General features: G+C 38.6%; 2 protein-coding genes across 2 annotated transcripts in view; one reads left to right on the top strand and one right to left on the bottom strand.

The window, feature by feature from the left end:
• LOC107756644 (calmodulin-binding transcription activator 1-like) overlaps positions 1 to 15,331 on the bottom strand; it is a 331,952-nt gene extending 316,621 nt beyond the window's left edge. The window contains exons 1-2 of the mRNA XM_016573837.1: positions 15,274 to 15,331; positions 11,590 to 11,691 (exon numbers count right to left, since the gene is read on the bottom strand). Coding sequence (XP_016429323.1) covers positions 11,590 to 11,691; positions 15,274 to 15,298 — 127 coding nt within the window. The 5' untranslated portion in view covers positions 15,299 to 15,331. The remainder of the gene's footprint in view (positions 1 to 11,589; positions 11,692 to 15,273) is intronic.
• A 2,178-nt stretch (positions 15,332 to 17,509) lies between these two features.
• The window catches only part of LOC107756609 (dnaJ homolog subfamily C member 11-like), an 11,672-nt gene continuing 6,614 nt past the window's right edge, over positions 17,510 to 22,567 (top strand). Inside the window, exons 1-5 of the mRNA XM_016573793.1 lie at positions 17,510 to 17,560; positions 17,677 to 17,806; positions 19,548 to 19,621; positions 19,734 to 19,835; positions 21,003 to 21,131. Coding sequence (XP_016429279.1) covers positions 17,510 to 17,560; positions 17,677 to 17,806; positions 19,548 to 19,621; positions 19,734 to 19,835; positions 21,003 to 21,131 — 486 coding nt within the window. The remainder of the gene's footprint in view (positions 17,561 to 17,676; positions 17,807 to 19,547; positions 19,622 to 19,733; positions 19,836 to 21,002; positions 21,132 to 22,567) is intronic.

The raw sequence follows: 22,567 nt of genomic DNA, 5'->3' as shown, positions 1-22,567 counted from the left end.
TATATAAAAAGGATTAAAAATCTGTATGTACAACTTCCTGAGGTTGCACTAAAAAAAAATATTATTCATGGATTGTAAAGCTCTATTTTTACCCATTACTACAATGGTTTTTGTGTGTTTTTTTGTCACATTTTATTGTAAGGTTCAAATTCTCAATATTAACAAACCATTTACTGAATTTTGCCTCAAACTCCTAATTTGCTACTTTTTAATAGTTAGTAAGGTAGTTATTAAGGTAGTTTAGGTATTGGGTAGGATTATGGATGTAGAATATGGCCATGCGGAATATGTGCTTTATAAGCACTAATAAACAGCCAATATGTTAATAATAGGCATGCTAATAAGCAACTCGTTAATAGTGAGAGATGGTCCCTATACTAAAGTGTTACTGTTAATTTTTTCATTCTTGCATTTGTAAAAAAAAAAAAAAAAAACAACCTTTGCGAACTTTGCCTCCTCATTTCAGAACACCACCACACACCACTGGTTTGTAAGTATACTGTGACCTTTGTTATTTTTATTGTGTAAAACTTACACTACTGTACTCCATACTGTAAAAACTAAAAGTATATTTCCAGCCTCCAGGCATATTCATACCTATAATGATAACTATAAAGTGTTAATATTCATTCTAACTATAACGATAAACAGCACAAAGGAACAATTTTGTTTTAGAATGTTTTTTTTTTTCAACTAATGGATGATAAATACATTCACAGCCAATCAGAATCTACATGTTTTTATATCGCTAGAGCATTTAAAGTGGCAGAAGACAAAACTGCAGCGCAATTAATAAACAAAAAGTTGTCATCCGTTAAGGTGGATGCCTATATAGTTACCGCTATAGTAATATTTATAGTTAGCTGTGAATGGGCCTTTATTAGGAATGGCTTTTTCTGGCTCAAGAGATGTTTTATAAAACTTTGAACTTGCTATTAGCCTAGAAATTTCTTCGAAATTTCCTAAAGCAAAGCAATTTTTTGTATAAGAATATATTTGATGAACATGAATGGCACAGAAATGAGACTTTTGATTGCAGACTTCATGTCTTGGCAAAGTCTGAGATTACCAGGCCATTTTCCTCAAAGAAAAATCTAAGGACCAGGAGAGTCTTTTAAGTAAAAGTTGACATTTGCTCTCCATTCAATCTCATTGGCGTCTAGGAGAATCTGTTGAGTTTGAAAAGATCTCATTTGTGATTTGCCTTTTTATTCAGCGCCGTCTCTCTCTCTCTCTCTCTTTCATGGCTACAGTTCTGTTGGAATCTAATGACCGTTTCACATTATAAATTGGGAGATCTGTGGCTGTTATGCTTCAGCTAAAGCAAAGATTCAAAAGCAAAACACACAGCACATTCTCATAAGACAATGAATAAATGAGCAGGCTCTCTTGAAAAGTTATTTTCTTTTTCATTCTATGTAACTCAACTGGGATGTGCTATAAAGGAACGAGGCATTGAGAAACTTATTTACAGGGTAATTAAGACTAGACTACTGTATATATCCCTTCCTGTTCCTATTCGTTATTTCTCGTCTCTCCCTTCATCTCCGTCTCTCTTTTTCCCTCTCAGTACATGTTTTGGCAGAACAAGCGAGCGATTCTGAGGACTGCCATTTAGACTCATTGTTCTGCATCAAAGTGAGGGGCTTTTAAATTATGCTGACTCTGACGACTGTGGCTTTAGAGGCAAATTTTAATCACAGTCAGTCGCCGTCTGCCAAGCGCTGCCTTAAGCATTTGCCTTTCTCTCTTTCACGACCGTCTCCCATGAGTAGCCAATGAGACGCAGAGCTGAGGGGAAAAGGCTTAACAACAAAGAAAATGAAAAACAAAACAAGGCTACGAACATGCTGCTAATACTCACACAGATATAAATGTGTGAATGTAGGTGGTAGAGAAAGATAGAACAGAATAGAGACTATTTGCTCCTTCTCATGTAAACAATTATAGGTGCACACAGGCGTACGCGCCCACCATAATTAATTATGAATGTATTAAGATAAATCACTTCAGTTTCAAACTCTACTGACATATAAAAACACAGTCACGTTCGACACGAACACCAATCAGCATTCAGCGCAAATGCCAAGGTGCCGCAGCCGCATGTGGCCCTTGTCTAACTGATGTCCGACTCTTGATCTGAGGAGATCTTTGAAAAACACCTATCAAACCTGCCCTTCAAAGTAATGTCAGGCATCAGAGAGTCTCGTCTAAGCTTGGGATACAAAGCTATATCATAACTTAACTCTCAGCGTAAAGAGCTCTTTTAAATTTTCCAGAAACTCAGCCACCATGTCAGCAGCTGTGAGTTGGGCTAAAGTGACTGATAGACTGAAGTCTTTGACAGGAGGCATTGGAGGTCACTAAATACGGAACGTTCTAGGCTGAAGGAAGTGATGAACGTTCCTTCTTCAGCTGAGTGGCGCAAAGGCACTGTGGGATCTCACACTGTCAATAAGCAGCATGTTTGAACAGATCCCGCATGTGGCTTTAAGTGACCCTAATAAGAACAACAACACTGATGGTGACAGAAAAGCCCTAAAGGCAGTGGCTGAGAAGCAGCTTTTTCACTGAGAGTGTTTACATGACAAATGAGCTGAAACATACTGCAGATTTCTTTATCCTTTTTGGAATATTTTCACTAAAGGTGATAAACAGTTGGTCAGCGCCGGGCATGGACAAACCATTGGGCTGATTGTGCCATCTAAAATCAGACCTTTGAATATTTCGACAGACAAAACATAAAGTGTCCATATTTTAGACATTTTAGTCACATTAATGGACAACAAAAGGCATCAGAAATGGAAAGTAACAAAGGTTTTAAAGATCCTAATGAAAACAGATTTTTATATAACAAAAGAAGAAGAAAAACAAGAAGCTGCAACACAGCACATGGTTGGACTAAAAGTATTAATTAAAATATTTAACATTTTGATATTCATTGATTAAAAAAAAAAAAGGCACAAATGAAACTCCTAATTTGCTACTTTTTAATAGTTAGTAAGGTAGTTATTAAGGTAGTTTAGGTATTGGGTAGGATTATGGATGTAGAATATGGCCATGCGGAATATGTGCTTTATAAGCACTAATAAACAGCCAATATGTTAATAATAGGCATGCTAATAAGCAACTCGTTAATAGTGAGAATTGGTCCGTATACTGAAGTGTTTTTTAAAGTGACACTGGTATCAAAAACGCATACAAGAGGTTCTTAATTTTTATCCCATTTATTCTTAAAATTCCATAATGACAGATTTAAAAAAAAAATTAAAAAATTAACACAACCGCCTCAGTTTTTAATCCTCTTGGCACAATATAATCCTGAAGAGGTAAACCGATAAACAGGGTTTATAAAGAATAATCATCTGCAAAGCTGCCTGCTGAAATGTTTTGACATTTCTCGCACACATTCATATAATTAATGCGTTTTAATTGAGCAGATGGATCTAAATGGCAAAACGGGCTCGCTGTGCAAAATGAGATCTGTACTTGTAAATCTGCAAAGCCACATTTCTGTTCACCCAAGGCAAGCACAAAGAAGGTCCGTCCTCCTGTACGTTCCCTCTGAGGATTACCGCAGATCTGCCTTCTGTAATGACTCTGTAAGCATCTATCGCATGCACGTACATGGGCCGGTCTCGAAACAGATGGAGCTTCGCCACTGCAAAGTGTAAAAAGACAAGAATGGACACAAAAACTTTCCACACCTCATCAGCCCAATGTCACTTTTTAATGAAAGCCTTCTCTTTTTCCATTAAATTGTCAGCTCTGATGGGTATTTTCTGTTTGCATTTGTTTATTCATAGAGACTGTATTTTCCGCGGAACGCCATTTCACCTGCCGTAAGTGGTTTTGTCTCAGATCGTGGCGGGGTGTACGTTTCCAACGCTCCTTTAGAAACTCTTGAAATTAAGAATGGTGCAATGACAAATGCTCTGAGAGCGGCAAATCTGCTTCAGAAGGCAAATTTGGAGCCTGTCTGAATAAGGAGAGGGTGACATTTACAGATTTGATTTTCTCTCTACCTCATCATACGGCAGACACGAGCCTGCGCAAGGGTCGCTGTAGTGTCAGCCATGACTTTTTGATCCCATTTTGGAGAATGTGGGCTTTGGAGGAAACGTATTAAGCTATCCTGATATAAGCACAGATTCAAGAAAAACTCTTTGCTCAAACCGACTCAAATGGAGGTCAAGTAAATCTAGGGCTGTTTCAGTGCAACAGATAAGGACGACAACAAAGACAACAAACACCTAAAGGAGTAAATGTTATGGAGATCAATTACGTCACTCGTTTCGCCTCTGTTAATGGATCGATTTTGGCCCATCTGTCATATTGCAGAGATGTTTCACCAAGGACCGCAATCTGTCTCGTGAGAAATGTTCCAGAAAATCAAATCTCATAGCCATTCGCATCTCAAATGAAACTTTAGATTATAATTAAAAAAAAACAAACCAGCACACTATAGATTTTACTCATTTTTTACCTTGATCAAAAATGTCGTACATATAATAAAACGAGAAAAAAAAAATGAAATCCTCCAGTGAGATGAGGTGTCAGTTAATTATAAAACTTTGTATAATAAAGACTGAAAAATGCTGGGAAAAGCAACATTTACAGCTCCCAGTACAGATATTAAGGGGTGTCTAGGGAAATTTGCGCCTTTTCCCTCTATTTTTTTTCAAACAAAATTAATGTGACAGAAATAAGGGCTCATTGCACAGTAGTTCCAAGCAGATAGGGAGAAGGATGGAACTGCATCTTAATTCATCAGCAGCGCTGGTAAACTTTTCTTCAAGTGGTCTTCCCTCAACTGCTTTATTAGCCACATGAGTTGAAGGCAGGCTGGGAAAGAGGGAGGTCTTTTAACTTTCAAGCGAAAGTAGGAAAGGCTTTGATATGAAAGACGGCATAAGAAAGGAGAATGTAGCGGGTTGACATGGTCTTTTACTAAGCTGGCATTCCAACCTCCATACTACAATCCTCCTCCGCGCCTCTCTACAGGGACTTGTGCACTGCATGAAAATCAGTGGTATAGTTATCTATATGCTAATTTCCATGGGACGAAAGGTGAATATTCAGACATTAGAGAGTCACACCCACAGCGTCTGGTCAAACACAACACAAACATCAAGACCGTAATACAAAAAAACAACAGACACGTACACAGATCGCAAAGAGATCGTATGCATCTAATGTAATTATTAAGTTCACGTTGTGATGATGAATTAAGCTAAGGGAGGCCTGACCGATTACCACCCGTGTTTGATAAGCAACTGCACAAGAGGAAATTACACATACACAAAGCAGGGCTGGGCGATCTCAATATTTTTTTCCAGATTTTGGCAATATTCAATTATTTTGCATTTGCTTTCAATGGCAGTGTGTAGCTAGAAGCATGAGAAATAAAACTTGTATTCAAATTGTGAATGGGTTACAAAGCGAGCTTCCTTTAAAATCACTGAAGCTGTCAATCACTTCAGCGTGAGTTCACTGACTGCATGAATTTGTCAATACTTTGTAATCAAACCATTATTACGGTGTTTAATTAAGGACAAAATCCAGCGTTTTGAGCAACATTGAGTGGATTTTGCTCACATGCTCATAAGAGATGTCTGTGATTGACTACAATGCTCAACACTGCAAAAACATGTTGTAAATAGAAACATATGAAGCTCCTTACAAAGCAGTCATACATATACGCATGGAAGTGTTTGAAAGCATTAGTCTATCCCCATCCAAAAAGGGGAGTAAAATTGGCTTACTAAACTTTTTAACATTATCAAAATATTCCCTAATTTCATAACGTCAGCAACATTAATCCCAATAACATTCAATGCATCGCCCAGCCCTAACCCAATAGCATCCCTTTCTGACCCTTTGAAAAACAACTTTACTATAGACTCCTTTAGGCTACATCAACCTCAGACCGACTGTAGTTTATAAATCCACCAGCAGATAAAACGTCACATTCTGCTGTGCGTATGAGAGGCGAGATCTTTTTCTGTATGCAATAAAATTTCTATTGAATTAGCAATGACTTGAAGGGTTGGACGATGTCAGTCAAATTGATTTAGCGTCTACTGAAGCGCCTCAAGGTCACGGAGCTCGGAGCCAGACCTCGTCCAGAGAGAGTCTGCAGTGTGAACGCTTTAAAGCAGCAGGCGTGCAGAGATTCTTCAGCGAATCTGAAGAAGAGTTGAGAAGGAGGGCTGCCGTGACCTCCTCCTCCCCGAATCCCTTTGAGGCAGAAAAAAATGTGAATCTTGGTGCTAATCTGGGGTTTAGCGGCTCATCTTTAAAAGGCCTGGCGGTGAAGAGCTGTTTTACTGTATCTGTCATGGCAGCTTGAGCAAGCATCACTTCAGAGAAAAGAGCAAAGCTTGTTTTAGGACGGGATAAAGAGGACTGACAAAAACAGATCTCGAATCGATAGTGTCCTCTTGCTTTTGTGCCACAATGATAGGATACCTTTTCTTTACTCACTATTCCTTTTTTCCTCTGTGATTTTGACTGAATTCTGATCAACTCTGGACCACATTGTATGTGATGCTTTATTACGACTAATCACACTCATGTAAAGCATTTTGACAGGATGATTGTGTGATCATGATCCTCATCATAAAAACTATAGTGACAGAGTGGACATAAAGAAGGGAAGATGAGGATAAAAGAACGAAAGGGAGGATGATAAATCTATTTCCCCCCCACAGGGAAACGGCCTGACAATGATTCACATTTCCTCTTAACAGAGAATAATGTGCCGTCCTGCAGCCATTAAAGGAAGCTTGTGTCCGGCCAGAGCCATGACATCATTTGGCACGCTGTTTTACCACCTTTTCGGATTCAAATGGGATCCGGGTCCAACTGGTCAGTTTCAATTTCACTCGTCCCGGCTGCTCCAAGATCAATACCAATCAAAGCAGTGATTGCTCTATTGTTCTGCTTAATACTACAGCTCCTTCACTGGCTCCGGGCCTTCATCACCATCAGCGGCCACATCTGCGTCATTCAATAGATCATTCGCCAGATAGCTATATGGCATTTGTCTAATGAAGATCGTTTATACAGAGGAAATTATAAAAATGCCAAGCTTCTCTGTGCTTTTTTTTTTAACACATTAAAAAACTAAATTAATGTAATCTCTTTGTGTGGGAGCTGTGTTTTGATGGAGTTTAAAAAGTTGCATCTACTGACACTTTTTTTCTTTTTTGTGTGTGTGTGTTTGTTCATTTATATCTCTGATAAAAGTCCAAGGGATGTATTCACTAAAATTCTTAAGGAAAAACACGTTTTTTTTTTCTTAACAATAAAATCAGATGTTGTCTGGGATCATACCCAAATAATATGACAAACTCTATAGTTCACTGATACATCTTAAAAACAATGTAAGAACAAGTAAGAAAATTCTTCTAAATTAATGTTTTTAAAAATGTTTTGTGAACCCCTGCTGTTTAAAATAATCAGAATAATGCTGCATGGAACTTTATAGAACAAACTGACATTGATTCAATGTTTATTGCCTAATCAGTATATTATTGACCTCTATATACTGTACACTAGTTATTGACTGTGCAAGATAGACATAGGTTTCAATAACACATCTTTGATTAAAAAAATTACTGTGCAATCTACAGAAATAATGCAATGTAAATATTCACTAGATAATATGCAAATATATATAATACACTCCAACAGACTGATATTCTGAGGCATAATATAAATGAAGTGATAACAAAACATATGCTTCTGACATGAATTATAAAACACAAGCAGGTCCTATAAACAGCACACAAATAGGCAAACACCAGCTTGAACCGTTGTCTTACACCTGGACGCACAAAACCAACATGCAAATCTATTCAACACTGACTACCAAAGGCATTCAGAGACATAAACAAGACAGAGGATATGAGAATGCTCAAATACACATGGACTCAATCATGCAAATGAGTGTATGAATACAAATGGATAAAGAGTTGAGCTATGCATACAAAATGCACTTTAGAGTTTTGGCAAACAAATTGGTCCTGTTTTCCGCCCTACCCAAGTGCTCTAACTCTCTCTCTCCACCATCACAGTTTTAAAAAATGCATATTATCATCACTATGCTCTTCAATTGCTCCTTGTTTGAATTATGTACTGAATGGCTGAGTCTTTAGACGACTCATAATAACTTCATTTTTGTGTTAATAACAACACGGTACATGAAAGCCATTCACACAGTGTGAGTACCGTATCCAAAAATGCACTGAAAGTGAGAGATAGGATTGGTAAACAACCTCCTTTTAATCTAGGTGCGATTTTGTCACAGGTTTCCAAAAACAAGAAGGTCAGCTCCATTTAAACCAGCTGGACCTGAAAGCAAGCTATGCTGCATTGGCTCAGTCGTGACTTACTCCCTGAGACGAGTAAACCGAATGTGCGCTGGCACGCACAGATGAGGCATGATTGTTATGGAGAGTGACATAAGCCTCCGCCAAGTGAAGCGTCACCGGACGCCCGTCACGCTAGCGCTTGCCACAATTACCGCCAACTGTTTTGATAGCGAGAGATGTTACGCAAGCAAAGAGTTCAAACTCCTCCAAGACAGGAGGCCGATTCTGCGATAACCTCACTTTCGTGTCTGGGCATCCCAGGAGACTAGCGTCTCTCTCTGCTCTCTTCGTTGGTAGAGCAGTTCAGTCAAATGTTTGCATCACTGCAACACGAACAAAACCTCTCATTATTCGCAGGATCTCAATTAAATTTTATCTTAGGGTTTTTTTTTTTTTTTTTTTTAAATAAAGCCTTGGCTGATAAAACACTGAAGATATGGGATACTGCGTTTGTGACAAGAGAGCAAATTAATGCACTGTCATCCTTCCATTGAAGTAAGTCAAGGGATGATTCTCCCTCGGTCTCCCGAGGCTAACTGCTTCTTGTCCCAGAAAATATGCAATGGCATGACAAAAAATCTGCAAATTCATATGATAGCACAACACTTGTGAACTGAACACACATAGGACTAAAAGGAAGAAAAAAAAAAACGCACATCTAAACATATTCTAAAGAGACTGGATGATGTGCAGTGTGGCTGCCTTAATAAGTGGGTGTAGTTCATCTGGGGATTTCCACTGGTGGAGTAAAAAAGGCTACGCTGGACACTAGGGAAGACGAGAGGGGGGAAAGAGAGGAACTGCAGACCAGGATTCCTCCCAATTAGCTCACTTCGACATTCTGGTTCTGTCCCAGTTGGCTCCCAAAGCTTTTCTTGGCTCAACAAAGCAAGAGAATCAGGCTGAAATGGGGTCCATGAAGAGGGCCGTCTGAACTGGATCTCCTTTTATCCTCGCATTCCAACACGTCCAGGGATTCAAGGCTCACAGGCAACGTCTGCTCCTGCGTAATAAGAACCAACGGCCCATTTTATTTGAAAATCAACATGTAGCCTAGAGATGCACTGATTGCAATTTTATTGGCCGATTCCGATTTCCGATTTTTCGTTAGTGTGATCTGCCGATACCGATTTTTGCCAATTCCGGTTTTCTTTCTAAGAACTATACAAACAAAAATCTACTTTTCTTCAATGGAGGAATATTGGACTGCGGTCCTTTTAAGAGTTTATCCACGGACCCAATATACTGTTACACAACATGCGTTCTCTTTCTCAACTATTTAACGTTCCAAAACTGACTGTGTTTAACTGGATACTCGCCAAGACGGGCATTTTGACATAATTTTGTATGTGTTTGAACGTTTTAGCGCAGTTAGCCACTCATTTTGGTATTTCTCGCTCACAAGCAGTTTGAGATTGAGCACGGCATTTGCGCTCCATTAATATAGATCGGTGGTGGTGCGCGCGCGTTTGGTATAAGCGCAAAAGCTGCGGGAATGACTATAATGCGCAATACAACCACTATTTAACCAGAGCGAATGAGACGTGTGTGAGAGAGAAGGGGTCGTCGGAGAGATGAGAGTGAAAATGCGTGGCTGATGTTATTGCCTGTGCCGCTGGTAACAAAACGGATCTGCTCGAAATCGGAAAGAAGTGAGACTGACGCACCAATCACCGATCCGGGCCGATCATGAGGAAAATCGGCCGATTCCGATCCCTGGCCGATCGATCGGTGCATCTCTAATGTAGCCTAATCAATGGATTACCAAAGAGTGATTTAAGCCCGAAACTTGCGGCCTTTAAGCCACTGGTTGCCAACATGGCCAGAGACGGCGGAGATGTCTATCCCTCCAGCCGCTAATTACACCGATAGCCCGCAACAACTGGGCAGCAGAGCTCCTGCCGCTTAAGCCTGGCTCACACCATAGGATTTTTAGTCCGATTTAGCCCCGATTTCCCCCTCCCGAGAATCGGAGCAAAAATCTTGTCGATTTAAATCGGGATGATGACGGCTATATGATTACGTCAGTACTTTCACAATAGCCAATGGACTGCAAACCAGCTGCTGTACGGCCCCCTTGGATAGTGGAGACGGAGGAAACTGCTTCTTGACCTTTTATAGTAACACGACTGTCTGTATAATGTGTCGAAAACGTATCACAACCTAAGGAGAAAGAGAAGCGCTGGAGTGAAATCGCCTCAGTTTTGAATGTACCGGGTGAGTGTAGAAAGCAGCTAGCACACTAGCTAACATTTGTAAACATCACTGAAATATCAATGACGATCTGCTGCGTGAGATCACGTGAGGCGCTCCCTCTGCTACGATAATCTTAATAATATCTTGTAGTGTGATGCGCCACGATGTTAAAATCTTGTAATGTGTGCATGTTTAAGATTTGAGGGAAGATAATCTGCAAAGATTCTCCTTATGTGTGTGCTGCAACCAGATTTCATAATCAGTTAGGATTTTAAAACTCCTGTAGTGTGAGCACGGCATTATAGTGTCCATGTCGGAGTGTCTTCATTAAGTGAGTGTCTCTTTGAAACAGCCTCGATCACTTAGTGAAATCACTGAGAACGGCTGGAGAGAGAGCGAAGCACAACAAGAACTCTCCAATGGGGAACCAGGATGCGAACACACCCTCATCCACACCCACGCAAGCCAACGCCTGGGCTCTGCTCAAAGAGCGCCGGGCGTTGATTAGCCATGACAACGAGCTCCTGCTTCTAAAAATATGCCGCTCGTTCCGGAGCAGCATGGCCATGCATGAATAAACATCATCTGTAATGGAGCTGAATGAAAATGAGACGCTGGCCTTTTTTAAGCTGATCTACCAAGAAGGGCCTCTCCCTCCCGACTCCCTGCGCTAAAAGTCACCTGCTAGCTGAACGTTGGCTTATTACAAATTGCTTTGATAGAATTTGCTAAGCTCTTGAACCTGGTAAACACGCCAGGAAAACAACCATTATTGTGCTGAGAGCAAGGTTTTAGATCATATGCTCTAGAGACTCTGAAGTCTTGTAATAATTTGATCTTTCTCTGGTTTGGGCTCTGGTAATACTATAAAAAGACTCTTGATGAACTATACATGTACCAGCTGCGAGAATGAGGTTATACAGTATGTAAACGAATGGGCAGAGAAGATGAACAGCATTTCATAACATTGTCATGTTTTGAGGGATGCAGTGGAAAAGGAAGCCAGCTCTCTTACTGTTGTTGTCTGTGTCATCGCTGACACTCTTAGGAGGAACGTGGCCGGTGTAACCGACGGCGGTTCTGTACATTCGATCCTGATTACGTATTTTCTTCAGTCCTACAGGGGACACAGTGGGGGAGGGAACAGTGAGGGGAGAAGGTCTGTGGGTACAAAAATACAAAGCCCTCTACTTTCTATTCATGCAGAGGTCATTAATTGCTTTTATTCTCACCTTCTGAATGACCCTGGCGCATTATGACTGTGACGCTGCGATAAAGTTTTGCCCTGCCGCAAATGACTGCTTCATGCACTACGGGTCAAAAGGTAATTCGGGTTTATTTTAAGTTCAAGAAAAATAGCTGCCATCACGCTTGCATCTGTGAGTTTTTCCAGCAGCCGTGTATTGCATACAAGATGCGCACGTAGGTGTGCAATCAACTAGGCTGGCGAGGAGCTAAATCTACACGTTCAATCATACCACACGATGAGGTTCTAATAATTTCTGTGGCTTACTGGATTCTTAAATGCAGTTGGCAAGGAAAAAAAAAAAGTGCTTTTGAGCATGGATGCACAAAATTAGCTTGAAACTAAGAATTTAACTGCTGCTCATTAAATGGACAGTTCATCCAAAAATTAAAACGGTCAGCATTTACCCAGCCTCGTGTCATTCCAAACTGTTTCTCATACTCTGAGATATTTCGAAGAATGTGGGTAACCAAATAGTTATGTTTACCATTGATCTTCATTGTAAGAAGAAAATAAAAAAAACTATGAGACATTCGTCAAAATATCTTTTTTAATGTTCCACAGAAGAAAGTCAAATTTTAGAATGCCGTGAGGGTGAGTAAATGATTTTTATTTTTGCGTGAACTATCCCTTTATGAAAACAGCAAAGTCTGACGCTGTACGCAACACATAATGTGAGACATAAAAAGCATGCAAATTACTGGAACTGAAATCCGGAGAGCTAAACCATCCAACACTTTAATTTCCCCCTGTTGTCACCTAAACATTGGTAAACATAGCTGTTCATTTTCATATCGACTCTTTAACAGTGATAGCCAGGGATTTAGTACTGGAAGCACTGGTAAACAGGACTGCGCTCTCTCTTTCCAGTTGGCTAATCAATCCATGCAATCAATAATTTAGAAAGGATATATTGAGTGAAAAGAAACTTCTACTGAGTGGGAGACACGGCAACAGAAAACACAGCTTACTATGTTCATTTAATCAGGAAAAACTTCAGAGAGGCTAGATAAATTTTACACAACCCAATTTGTCTGGAGGAGCCAGTAGTATCAGTTGTATTTTTTATGCTTCGCCAAACAGATCAGAAACACCCAGAAGCTTAATTTTAAGCAAAACCACACAGTGAAATTTCACTTTTCTGATAAACTGAGATTTGATGAGCAACCAAATATATTCAGTTAAGCTTACACAGCCTGAGGTTCGCAGCAAAATACAGGTGAGTGAAAGCACGTGTGACAGAGAGAGAAAAAATACAAAAGAACCATGGAGAAAGATACTTTCATGCCCTTCCTAGCCAAAGAAATATTCCAGAACATGACTTTGAAAACATCTAAAAGCTGATGGGGTAGTGAGAGGAGCACATCCTTGTATGTAAGCTGCCATCATCGTGTTGGCAAGAACCACTGGAGGATATGCTCCCTGTGTGGAGGAAGAGAATAGAAGTGATCCTGGAAGCTGGCAAGAGCAAAGACTGTCAGATACAAATGCGTGACACAGATTTAGGCCGTACAGGTCAAAAGAGGCAATGTTTTCTCCTGTTCTGTGGCAGCTCAAATGGATAAAAATAGCCTAGAATCTTTCTGTCCCCAAACTTACGTCCCATTATGACACATTTTTCTTTCTAAGAAGTAGAGCAAGAGCAAAGCGTTACCTGACTGGACTTGCGAAGATAAATATACACGATGAAACATAAAGAAAGGTAATACCTTTTTCTGGCCAGGTCATCTCTCAGCAATAGCAAAAACGAAGATATCCACCAACAAGCAGGAAACACAAGCGTGCTAAAGCCTATAGATCCAAAGTAGTGTGTAATTAATACTTTCTAGAAGACAATTCTATACGTTCACTAGAGAAACAGCACACAGGCACGCTACCGTCCCACACAGGCGCTCTGTGAGCTCACCCAAATCACACAGGGCAACTTCGTTCGAATTCCACTTTGATGGAATTCTTTAATAGGCAAGCTTAGTTATCACTCTTAGTTCCAGTGTGTGTATGTGTGTCTGTTGGGGGGTTTGAAGGGGGGTATAGATTTGCACAGCTCAATAGCACCACCCTGTGGCTGTTATGGACCAAAACTTCCTTGACTGCCTTGATTTAGAAGGAAAAAAATTAGTTGAATAAATAATTCAATGTTGACAAACTCATGGTTGTTATTTTAAGCTATTCCAGACCTAATTTTCCAACATTACTCAACAATCAGCATTTTCTCCCCCGGATGCTTTAGAATCAAACTAATGTCTGACAAATTACCTGGCCCCTAGAAAACATTACGTTTTCCAAAAGGCATCAAAGTAAACGGAATACGAGGAATTCAGAAGGCAAGGGAGCGTCTTGTGAATCATAAATGCGATCTGAATTTACGTCTTCCGTCAAATTCGTTATATTGATATTTCTAAAATACACACATTGTAGTCTGAAAGAATTTCATTAGAACGTAAGGGAAACATCAAAAGCATCCTCAAAGAATGATGTACATGACGCACTCCGTTGATGCAAAGAAAGTGAACTTTAGATCACGACCATATAGATAGAGGAATTAAGTCATAATCGCATTCAGATCAAATTCTAGCGAATAGTACCAGCATAAACTTGGTTTTAGTTGCCGAGCATGGCTTTAGCAAAGAGGAGAGACGTACCTTTCATTTTGCTGCCTCATTAAAATTCCGCTTCAATTTTCCCAGTGTCCTTTCCAACCAGTTTAAATGTGTTATTATCTAAGAAAATAACTGCTGACAGCTTCAAAACAGCAGCGGCCAAAGAGTCACAGTTCTGGGGAAATATTCCACACGAGACTGAAGCATATCGAGCAGCTGTCGGTGGGTTCAGTCACTATAAGGGGGGTTTCTGGTGGGGGTGGAAAGAAATCAATCACGTTTTAGAGCATCGCCATAAATCTGCATTTATCGCTTTCGGAGTTAAAAGCGTCGCCCTGTTCAATGCGAAAGAAAAATGAAGTAGTTGACCGCGTTTGACTTCACGGAGCTCGCTTGTTTGTCAGCCCACGGGGAGCGTGGATGCGGTGTGGAGGAATCCCACTTCAAACCAAACGCGAGTCATTTCACGCGTTCATTTCGTCTGATGCGCTCATGTGCGCGTCTCACTTATAAGAAAAACATGTTTCTCTTCATCTAACGAAGGCTGTGGCTCGGCTTGACTTGGATGCGTGTGACTTTGAAAAACCTCTGTGTGCTTTGAGATGAAAGGAGTCGCGTAATGAACGTAACCCGTGATTACCTAACTCCGTTCCCGTTATTTTAATAGCCGTCTCAGAGATGGCTAATCCCATCAGCGCTTCAGCTCTTTTGCCATTTCGTGACAAACACAAGCTAAGCGAAAATGTCACTGACTTTCTCCGCCGCGCATCCCTATCCTGACCTTCATCATCTGGAGTTTAACGCCGACAAAGCTGCGAAATTAAAAATAATAATCTTGTTATTTCTCTCTTACCTTCCGGCTTGTTTTCGGCAGCCATTTCCCCTCCGCGCGCCACATCCTCCTCCTCCTCCTCCTCCTCCTCGCGACCGGGGGGGTACCACGCGCGTTCACGGCGAGGACGCGGCGAGCGGCGGGAGGCGCGTGCGTCAATACGCGTTAGCTATTGGCCGCAAAGTGCCATAAATGACAATGGTGTTTTCGGTGATGCTTCGTGAATTTGCGAAATCCATATCCCCCTTTTATCCATCTCTTCCACGCCATTGGTGAATCGGTTTTATTTAGGAGACACCTTTACAATGCAGCGACCAATAAGGTTTTTGGATCGGATTTAGTGGAAGCCTGTAATATGCATATATGAAAAGCAGAATCTGTGGATTATATTTAAGTCTATGCGACGAATGTTTATGAATGCATGCTTGACAGACATCCGTTCTGCCCACCGGGACCGTAAAACACTATTTTATAACACTGCTAATCGAGATACGTGTCCAGCAGTCTAAGTGCTAATAACATGCCCCACTGTGTCATATAATTAGATGTTAACAGCCATGTTAGAGTCGTTAATCTGCCACTCGTGCTGAAGATGATTGTGAAACCAGAATGGCATGGGCTTAAGCATGATGACGGTTTTGCACTAAAATGTTATTGTGTTGCAAGGCAGCAGTGATGCAACAGAATTAAAAAAAAAAAGAAAGAAAGAAAGAAAAGAAAAAAGAAACACCTGGAGGCTCCAGTCTCGGTCATGAGTTCTTGAGCGCTGTCCACTCGTGGGTGCTGAAGGAGATGGTGCTGAAAGAACAGCTCCACCACAAACAGACTGAGCATTATATGTGTCGGTCTGCCGCTTTCCCAAATCAAGCCAAATCACGAGTGTTTACGCACAACAACACAGCACGTAGTGATGACTGCGAATGTTATTTGAACAACAGAATCTTAAAAATAAGAAAAAAAAATACATACAATTATTATGCATGCAGTAGGCCTATTATTATAATTTTGAGACACTGTATAGATTAAAAAAGTCATATGCTACAAACATTTGAAATTACGTCAAAATGTGGTTAACAACGGTGACAAATGGTGACCTAAAGTATAAATTCCCTTTAAACTTCTTCTAAAATTGATTAAACATGTTCGTGGAAATAAATAGTATATACAGAAAAGATTTCTATTTCAGATAAATAGTGTTCATATCGATATCGGAATTATATCGTATAGACCGAAATTAAGAAATATATCGTGGCCATATTTTGGCAATTTTGGCCATATCGTCCAGCCCTACAAGAACATATATGTACCTACTGTATGTGAGTGCAGAATTAATCATAACACTACCATTTTGTTTTAAAATAAATAATAAGGCTGTTGGATTAATATTTAATGAATATTTAAATGTCCAAATTAATTATTAAAAACAAATAATAATAATAATAATATACCCATTAAACATTAACCCAAAGTGATTATTTAAATCAAACTTTATCATCCAGGAATCTGTCTAATAGCAGGTATATTTAAATTTTAAACTTAAAATTTAAGTTTCATAACTCTCCGTCTCTCCAGAACCAGAACACACGGTGGCAGGAGAAAATCTGAATCCTGAGCCTCAGCCGTAGGCGAATTGGGGGATTAACTATGGCGAAGATTTAGCTCATTAATATTAATTTAGTCGTGCTGACGTCAGCTCGCCGAGTTCTCGTAGCGTTTGCTGACGTAAATCATTCAATTTTGGCCATATCGTCCAGCCCTACAAGAACATATATGTACCTACTGTATGTGAGTGCAGAATTAATCATAACACTACCATTTTGTTTTAAAATAAATAATAAGGCTGTTGGATTAATATTTAATGAATATTTAAATGTCCAAATTAATTATTAAAAACAAATAATAATAATAATAATATACCCATTAAACATTAACCCAAAGTGATTATTTAAATCAAACTTTATCATCCAGGAATCTGTCTAATAGCAGGTATATTTAAATTTTAAACTTAAAATTTAAGTTTCATAACTCTCCCTCTCTCCAGAACCAGAACACACGGTGGCAGGAGAAAATCTGAATCCTGAGCCTCAGCCGTAGGCGAACTGGCGGATTAACTATGGCGAAGACTTAGCTCATTAATATTAATTTAGTCGTGCTGGCGTCAGCTCGCTGAGTTCTCGTAGCGTTTGCTGACGTAAATCATACACAAAATAATGTTATTTTTAGCAACGTCATATGACCCCTTTCATACAATAGCGCCATGGCACAGTCTTACCTGAACAGGACAGCCAACCAGAAGCCTGCTTTCAGGGTGTGGCTGAACCAACTAATTTAAATATCCAGATTATGTTGACTCTGCTTGATATGCCATCCATCCATCAATCTTTACATCTGTCATCTACTGTTTATCTATTTTATGGTCCGCAGGCTACTCAAGAGGAGTTGAAGTCGTCGTACAGGCGACTTTGTATGCTGTACCACCCTGACAAGCACAGAGACCCTGAGCTAAAGAGGCAGGCTGAGCAACTCTTCACTTATGTACACCAGGCGTATGAGGGTAATTATTAGAACTGTCCCAAGGAATATGACGACAATATTCAGTACACAGATTAAAGGATTTTTTATTTTTATTTATTTTTTTTACATGAAAGGCCAAATAACCATAAAGCTTGGTGTATTATATTTAATATATGATTTTCTGAGGCAGAAAATTTGTTGTACACAATTGTCTACATGCCTTCTTCAGTTGTCTGATTGATAGTTCATGGTTTTTGTAATTTGTAAATTAAAAAATTAAAACTTTTAGTATAATTATAAAACTTTAGGTCATAGTATATGTCTTTTTGCTTTGAAATAATTAATGATTTTTATAAAGTAAACTACTTGGTGACTAATATATTGTTAGTAATTCTTGTTAAACAGTAACTGGACATAAGCAACTTGGGTTTACTTTATTAGCCATACATCATTTTTAGAAAAATCTGGTTAAATGTATCAAATATGCCTTTGAAGAGTGTTTATTTAAATTTTTTAAACATTGTTTTATTGCATTACATTGTTTTGAACCTCAATACAAATTTATGAGTTTTTATCATAAAACTAAGCATTTACATTTTTTTAATAAGGCATAGTATTGGCAGAACCTAATGGCCATATAAATAACAGTATCTGCACCAAATTGCATATTTTTGCTCAGTTTGTGTCCGAATAAAATCAAGGTTTCTTCAAGTATGAGCTCGACATTCTCACTATATTGAGACCCTGGATCGCAAAACCAGTCATAAGGGTCAATTTTTTGAAATTGAGATTTATACATCATAATTTCATTTATACACAATAATTAAGCTTTCCATTGATGTATGGTTTGTTAGGATAGGACAATTCAGAGAACATGGTCTTTACTTAATATCCTAATGATTTTTGGCATAAAAGAAAAATTTATAATTTTGACCCATACAATGTATTGTTGGTTATTGCTACAAATATACCCCAGCGACTTATGACTGGTTTTGTGCTCCAGGGTCACATATCATACTATATGAGCTATAAAAGCCTGATATAAAACACATATGCCTTTTTGTTTCTAACATTTTGTCTAAAAGTTAAAGAAAATGTTCAATTTTCAAAAAAACCAAAAAAAAAAACGGCTTTTGTCAGGCTATAGAGGGTTACAAAACCATTTATGTAGCATTTCCATACAAGGAATTTCATGGTGACCACAAATAAAGCAAGCCATGCAGATTTGAATGTTTTTAATTTCTGGATAAAGTATTAATTTAAACTTCTACTTAAAAGGGTTGTGGTAGATAAAAACACTGAATACTGACTTAAAGTTGTATTAGTAAAACTATTTTTAGAAATGTAGATGCTTCCCAATTCACATACTTGTGCACTATTCTATGCCGTTTTGTAGAATAAATAGTGCAAGTAGTGTGTTCACAGTAGAAGCGTGAAAATGGAAATATTGGTATTTGTAGTCCAAATAATAAGAGATATTGATAGATATACACTTTAGTGTAGAAACCAATTCTCTCTATTAACTAGTTGCTTATTATCATGGCTATTATTATCATATTAGCTGTTTATTAGTGCTTATACAGCACATATTCTGCGTGACCATATCCTACCCAATACCTAAACTTAACAACTACCTTACTAGCTATTAATAAGCAGCAAATTAGGAGTTTTTTTAGGCAAAGGTCATAGTTAATGGTTTGTTAATAGTGAGAATTGGACCTTGCAATAAAGTGTGACAGAGATATTTTTTATTTGACTTTCATTATTTGACCTCTGCTTAGTTCTCAGTGACCCACAATCCCGAGCCATATATGACATATTTGGGAAGAAAGGCCTAGAGGTGGAAGGTTGGGAGGTTAGTTTGATCTTCTGCATTGACAGTGTTTATTCTAACTAATATTTGTATTACTGTGTGTTGCATGCCATGCTAATTTCTCATCTGCTTGCTTGATCCCTGATATCTTTAGGTGGTGGAAAGGAAGAGAACCCCCGCAGAGATAAGGGAGGAATATGAACGTTTGCAGAGAGAGAGAGATGAGAGGAGACTCCAGCAGAGGACAAACCCTAAGGTGGACATTCCAGACCAAAATGACAGCGGGAGATAATGACAAGACTGGTTTTTATTTCCCAAAATGAAGTTTGTTGTGCTCCAACTGATGTAATTTCAAAGATTCAATATTGCCAATTTGTTTATAGGCCAGATAATTGCAGTCAAATCTTTGCTTTTTTACTGAGGGTGATTGAGGACTGCTGTCTTGATTGTTTTTTGGTCTTTTCTCTTTTTGTAGACCTGTTTGCACGAACAGTTTGCACATTGTAATTTATCAGGAAAGTTTGTAACAGGGTCTTTAAAAACAGTCTTCAATTCAGTTTGATCAAATTTAAGGCTATAAAGTATTTTCAGTATCTTAAATGGCATAACAAAATCATTTTGGAAGGTCTTAATTTTGTGGATGGAAAAACTGGAATCATGAGACAGTCTGCTCTGTATGTTTCAGAGCAGTTTAATGTCAGTGTATACCACGCATTTATGAGAAGTGATTTCTTATGATCTACTAGTGATAAATAGAATACTGCAGGAATTATGTAGTTTTGTAGACCAAAACCTATAAGCAAGTTTTAGCCCTTCCAGGTCAATACGTTTTTTTGATTGGATTTTTGGATAAATTCCTAAAATAACTTCTATTGACATAACCTTAAGATATTTTTACATTTTATTCTGCAACATCAAATACATCAACAAAACTGCCTTGTGTTTTTAAGCTTTTTTTTTGTCTTGTCAAAAGGTGGCTAGAACTACTGATCTACTCACTAGTTCACTTTCACGGCCTTGTTGTGTTTATAATCACACTCTTACAAACTATTCTAACTCAAACTTTCAGGGAAAATGTTTTTTAATGAAGACTGAAAGTTGTTTGAAGCTATGTGGTGGTGATGCGACCATGGTGTTGCTTATTTAGCTTTTTAGTTCTGCCGATTGTATTTAGGTTTCAAAATTCAATTTGGGTTCATTTGTGAAGATTATGATGATGAACAAAACAAAAAAATCTGATGCTGACTTCTGGGTCAGCCTGCAAAAATACGTCATCATCAGTGCAGCACACTGTTGGGTTTGTTCTGTACAGACATACAGTATTAAATTTATTTGTGCAGGTCCTAAAAAGATCTTCAATTATATTAAAAAAAAAAAAATCCGAATATTTTTTGTACTCATCATTTTGTCTGTTTTCATTCAGGGGACAATAAGTGTTGGCATAGATGTGACAGACCTCTTCGACCGATATGAGGAGGACTTTGAGGATGTACCAGGAGGAGGTTTTCCCCACATTGAGATCAACAGGATGCATATTTCCCAATCCATTGAGGTCAGTATGTACAATTGAGCATAACGTAATGTCGCTATCTCCCTTATGGAAGCCCGTTCCGCCACTGAACAAAAAAAAAGATAATTGCAACTTTTTCTCTCACACTTCTGACTTTTTTGCTCACAACTGCGTGATATAAAGTCTCAATTGCGAGTTATAAAGTCAGAATTGTGAGATATAAACAATTCTGTTTGACAAAAAGTCAGTCTTTTCCTCAGAATTGGACTTTATAACTCGCAATTGCGAGAAAAAAAAGTCAATTGCAAGTTTGTCTTTATTTCTCACAATTGTAAGTTTATACCTCACAATTCGTAGAAATTAGAATTGCGAGATATAAACTTGCAATGCGTGAAGTCAGAACTGTGAAAAAAATCAGTATTGCAAATATCTTGCAATTCTAACATAGTAACTCGCAATTGCGACATTATCTATCATAATTCTGTCTTTTTTCTCACAATTGCATGACATAAAGTCTCAATTGCATGTCATAAAGTCAGAATTGTGAGATATAAACAATTCTGTTTAACAAAAAGTCAGTCTTCTATTCTTTAGAACTGGACCCTATAACTCTGAATTATTTTTCTCACAATTGCATGACATAAAGTCTCAATTGCATGTCATAAAGTCAGAATTGTGAGATATAAACAATTCTGTTTAACAAAAATTCTATTAACTAGTCTTCTATTCTTTAGAACTGGACCCTATAACTCTGAATTTAAAAAAAGTCAGACAAGTCAGTCAAGTTTATATCTGCACTTCTGTTTTTATTTCTCACAATTGTGAGTTTATACCTCACAATTCAGAGAAATCAGATATACAGTAGTCAACATTTGAAGTGGATTGAAAAACTTTTTCAAAGTTGTCCTAAGACAAGAACACATTTTGTTTTAGGTTTTAGGAGAACTTTGATGAAAGGTTTTGATCCACTTCAAATGTTGACTAGTGTAAACTCGCAATTGCAAGAAACGTCAGAATTGTGAAAAAAATCTGAATTCCAAATATCTTGCAATTCTAAATTAGTAACTAGCAATTGCATGTTACTCAACCAATCAGCATGTTCAGCGCCCAAGTCCCACCCCCGAAAGTTTGAAAAAGTACTACCTCGCGAGCAGGGACTGTCTGAGGGGCAAATTTTTACCCAAAACTTTATTTAGATCCTGGTTCCTGCAGTGGAAACACACTGAGTACCGGCCCAAAGTCCCTAGTTCCTGGGGAAAGTTCCTGCGGTGGAAACGGGGCTTCTCAATCCTCCCGATCCTCCCTATACGCAAAATACACAAGCTGCGTAGGGGCCCCCTTACTCTCAAAGATGATTTCATTTTAGTTTTGTTTTTGAATTTGGCCAGTGGTTATGAAAACATGAATGATCATTTCTTTTAATGCGGTGCGCCCTTTCTACGTAAAAATCAGTCAAATCATGTAACGTGAATGTCATA

Source organism: Sinocyclocheilus rhinocerous, unplaced genomic scaffold (assembly GCF_001515625.1).
Source record: "Sinocyclocheilus rhinocerous isolate Xijiao unplaced genomic scaffold, SAMN03320098_v1.1 scaffold532, whole genome shotgun sequence".
NCBI classification, from domain to species: Eukaryota; Metazoa; Chordata; class Actinopteri; order Cypriniformes; family Cyprinidae; genus Sinocyclocheilus; species Sinocyclocheilus rhinocerous.
Note: the sequence above shows the minus strand (reverse complement) of the source record. Positions and strands in the feature narration are given on the sequence as shown.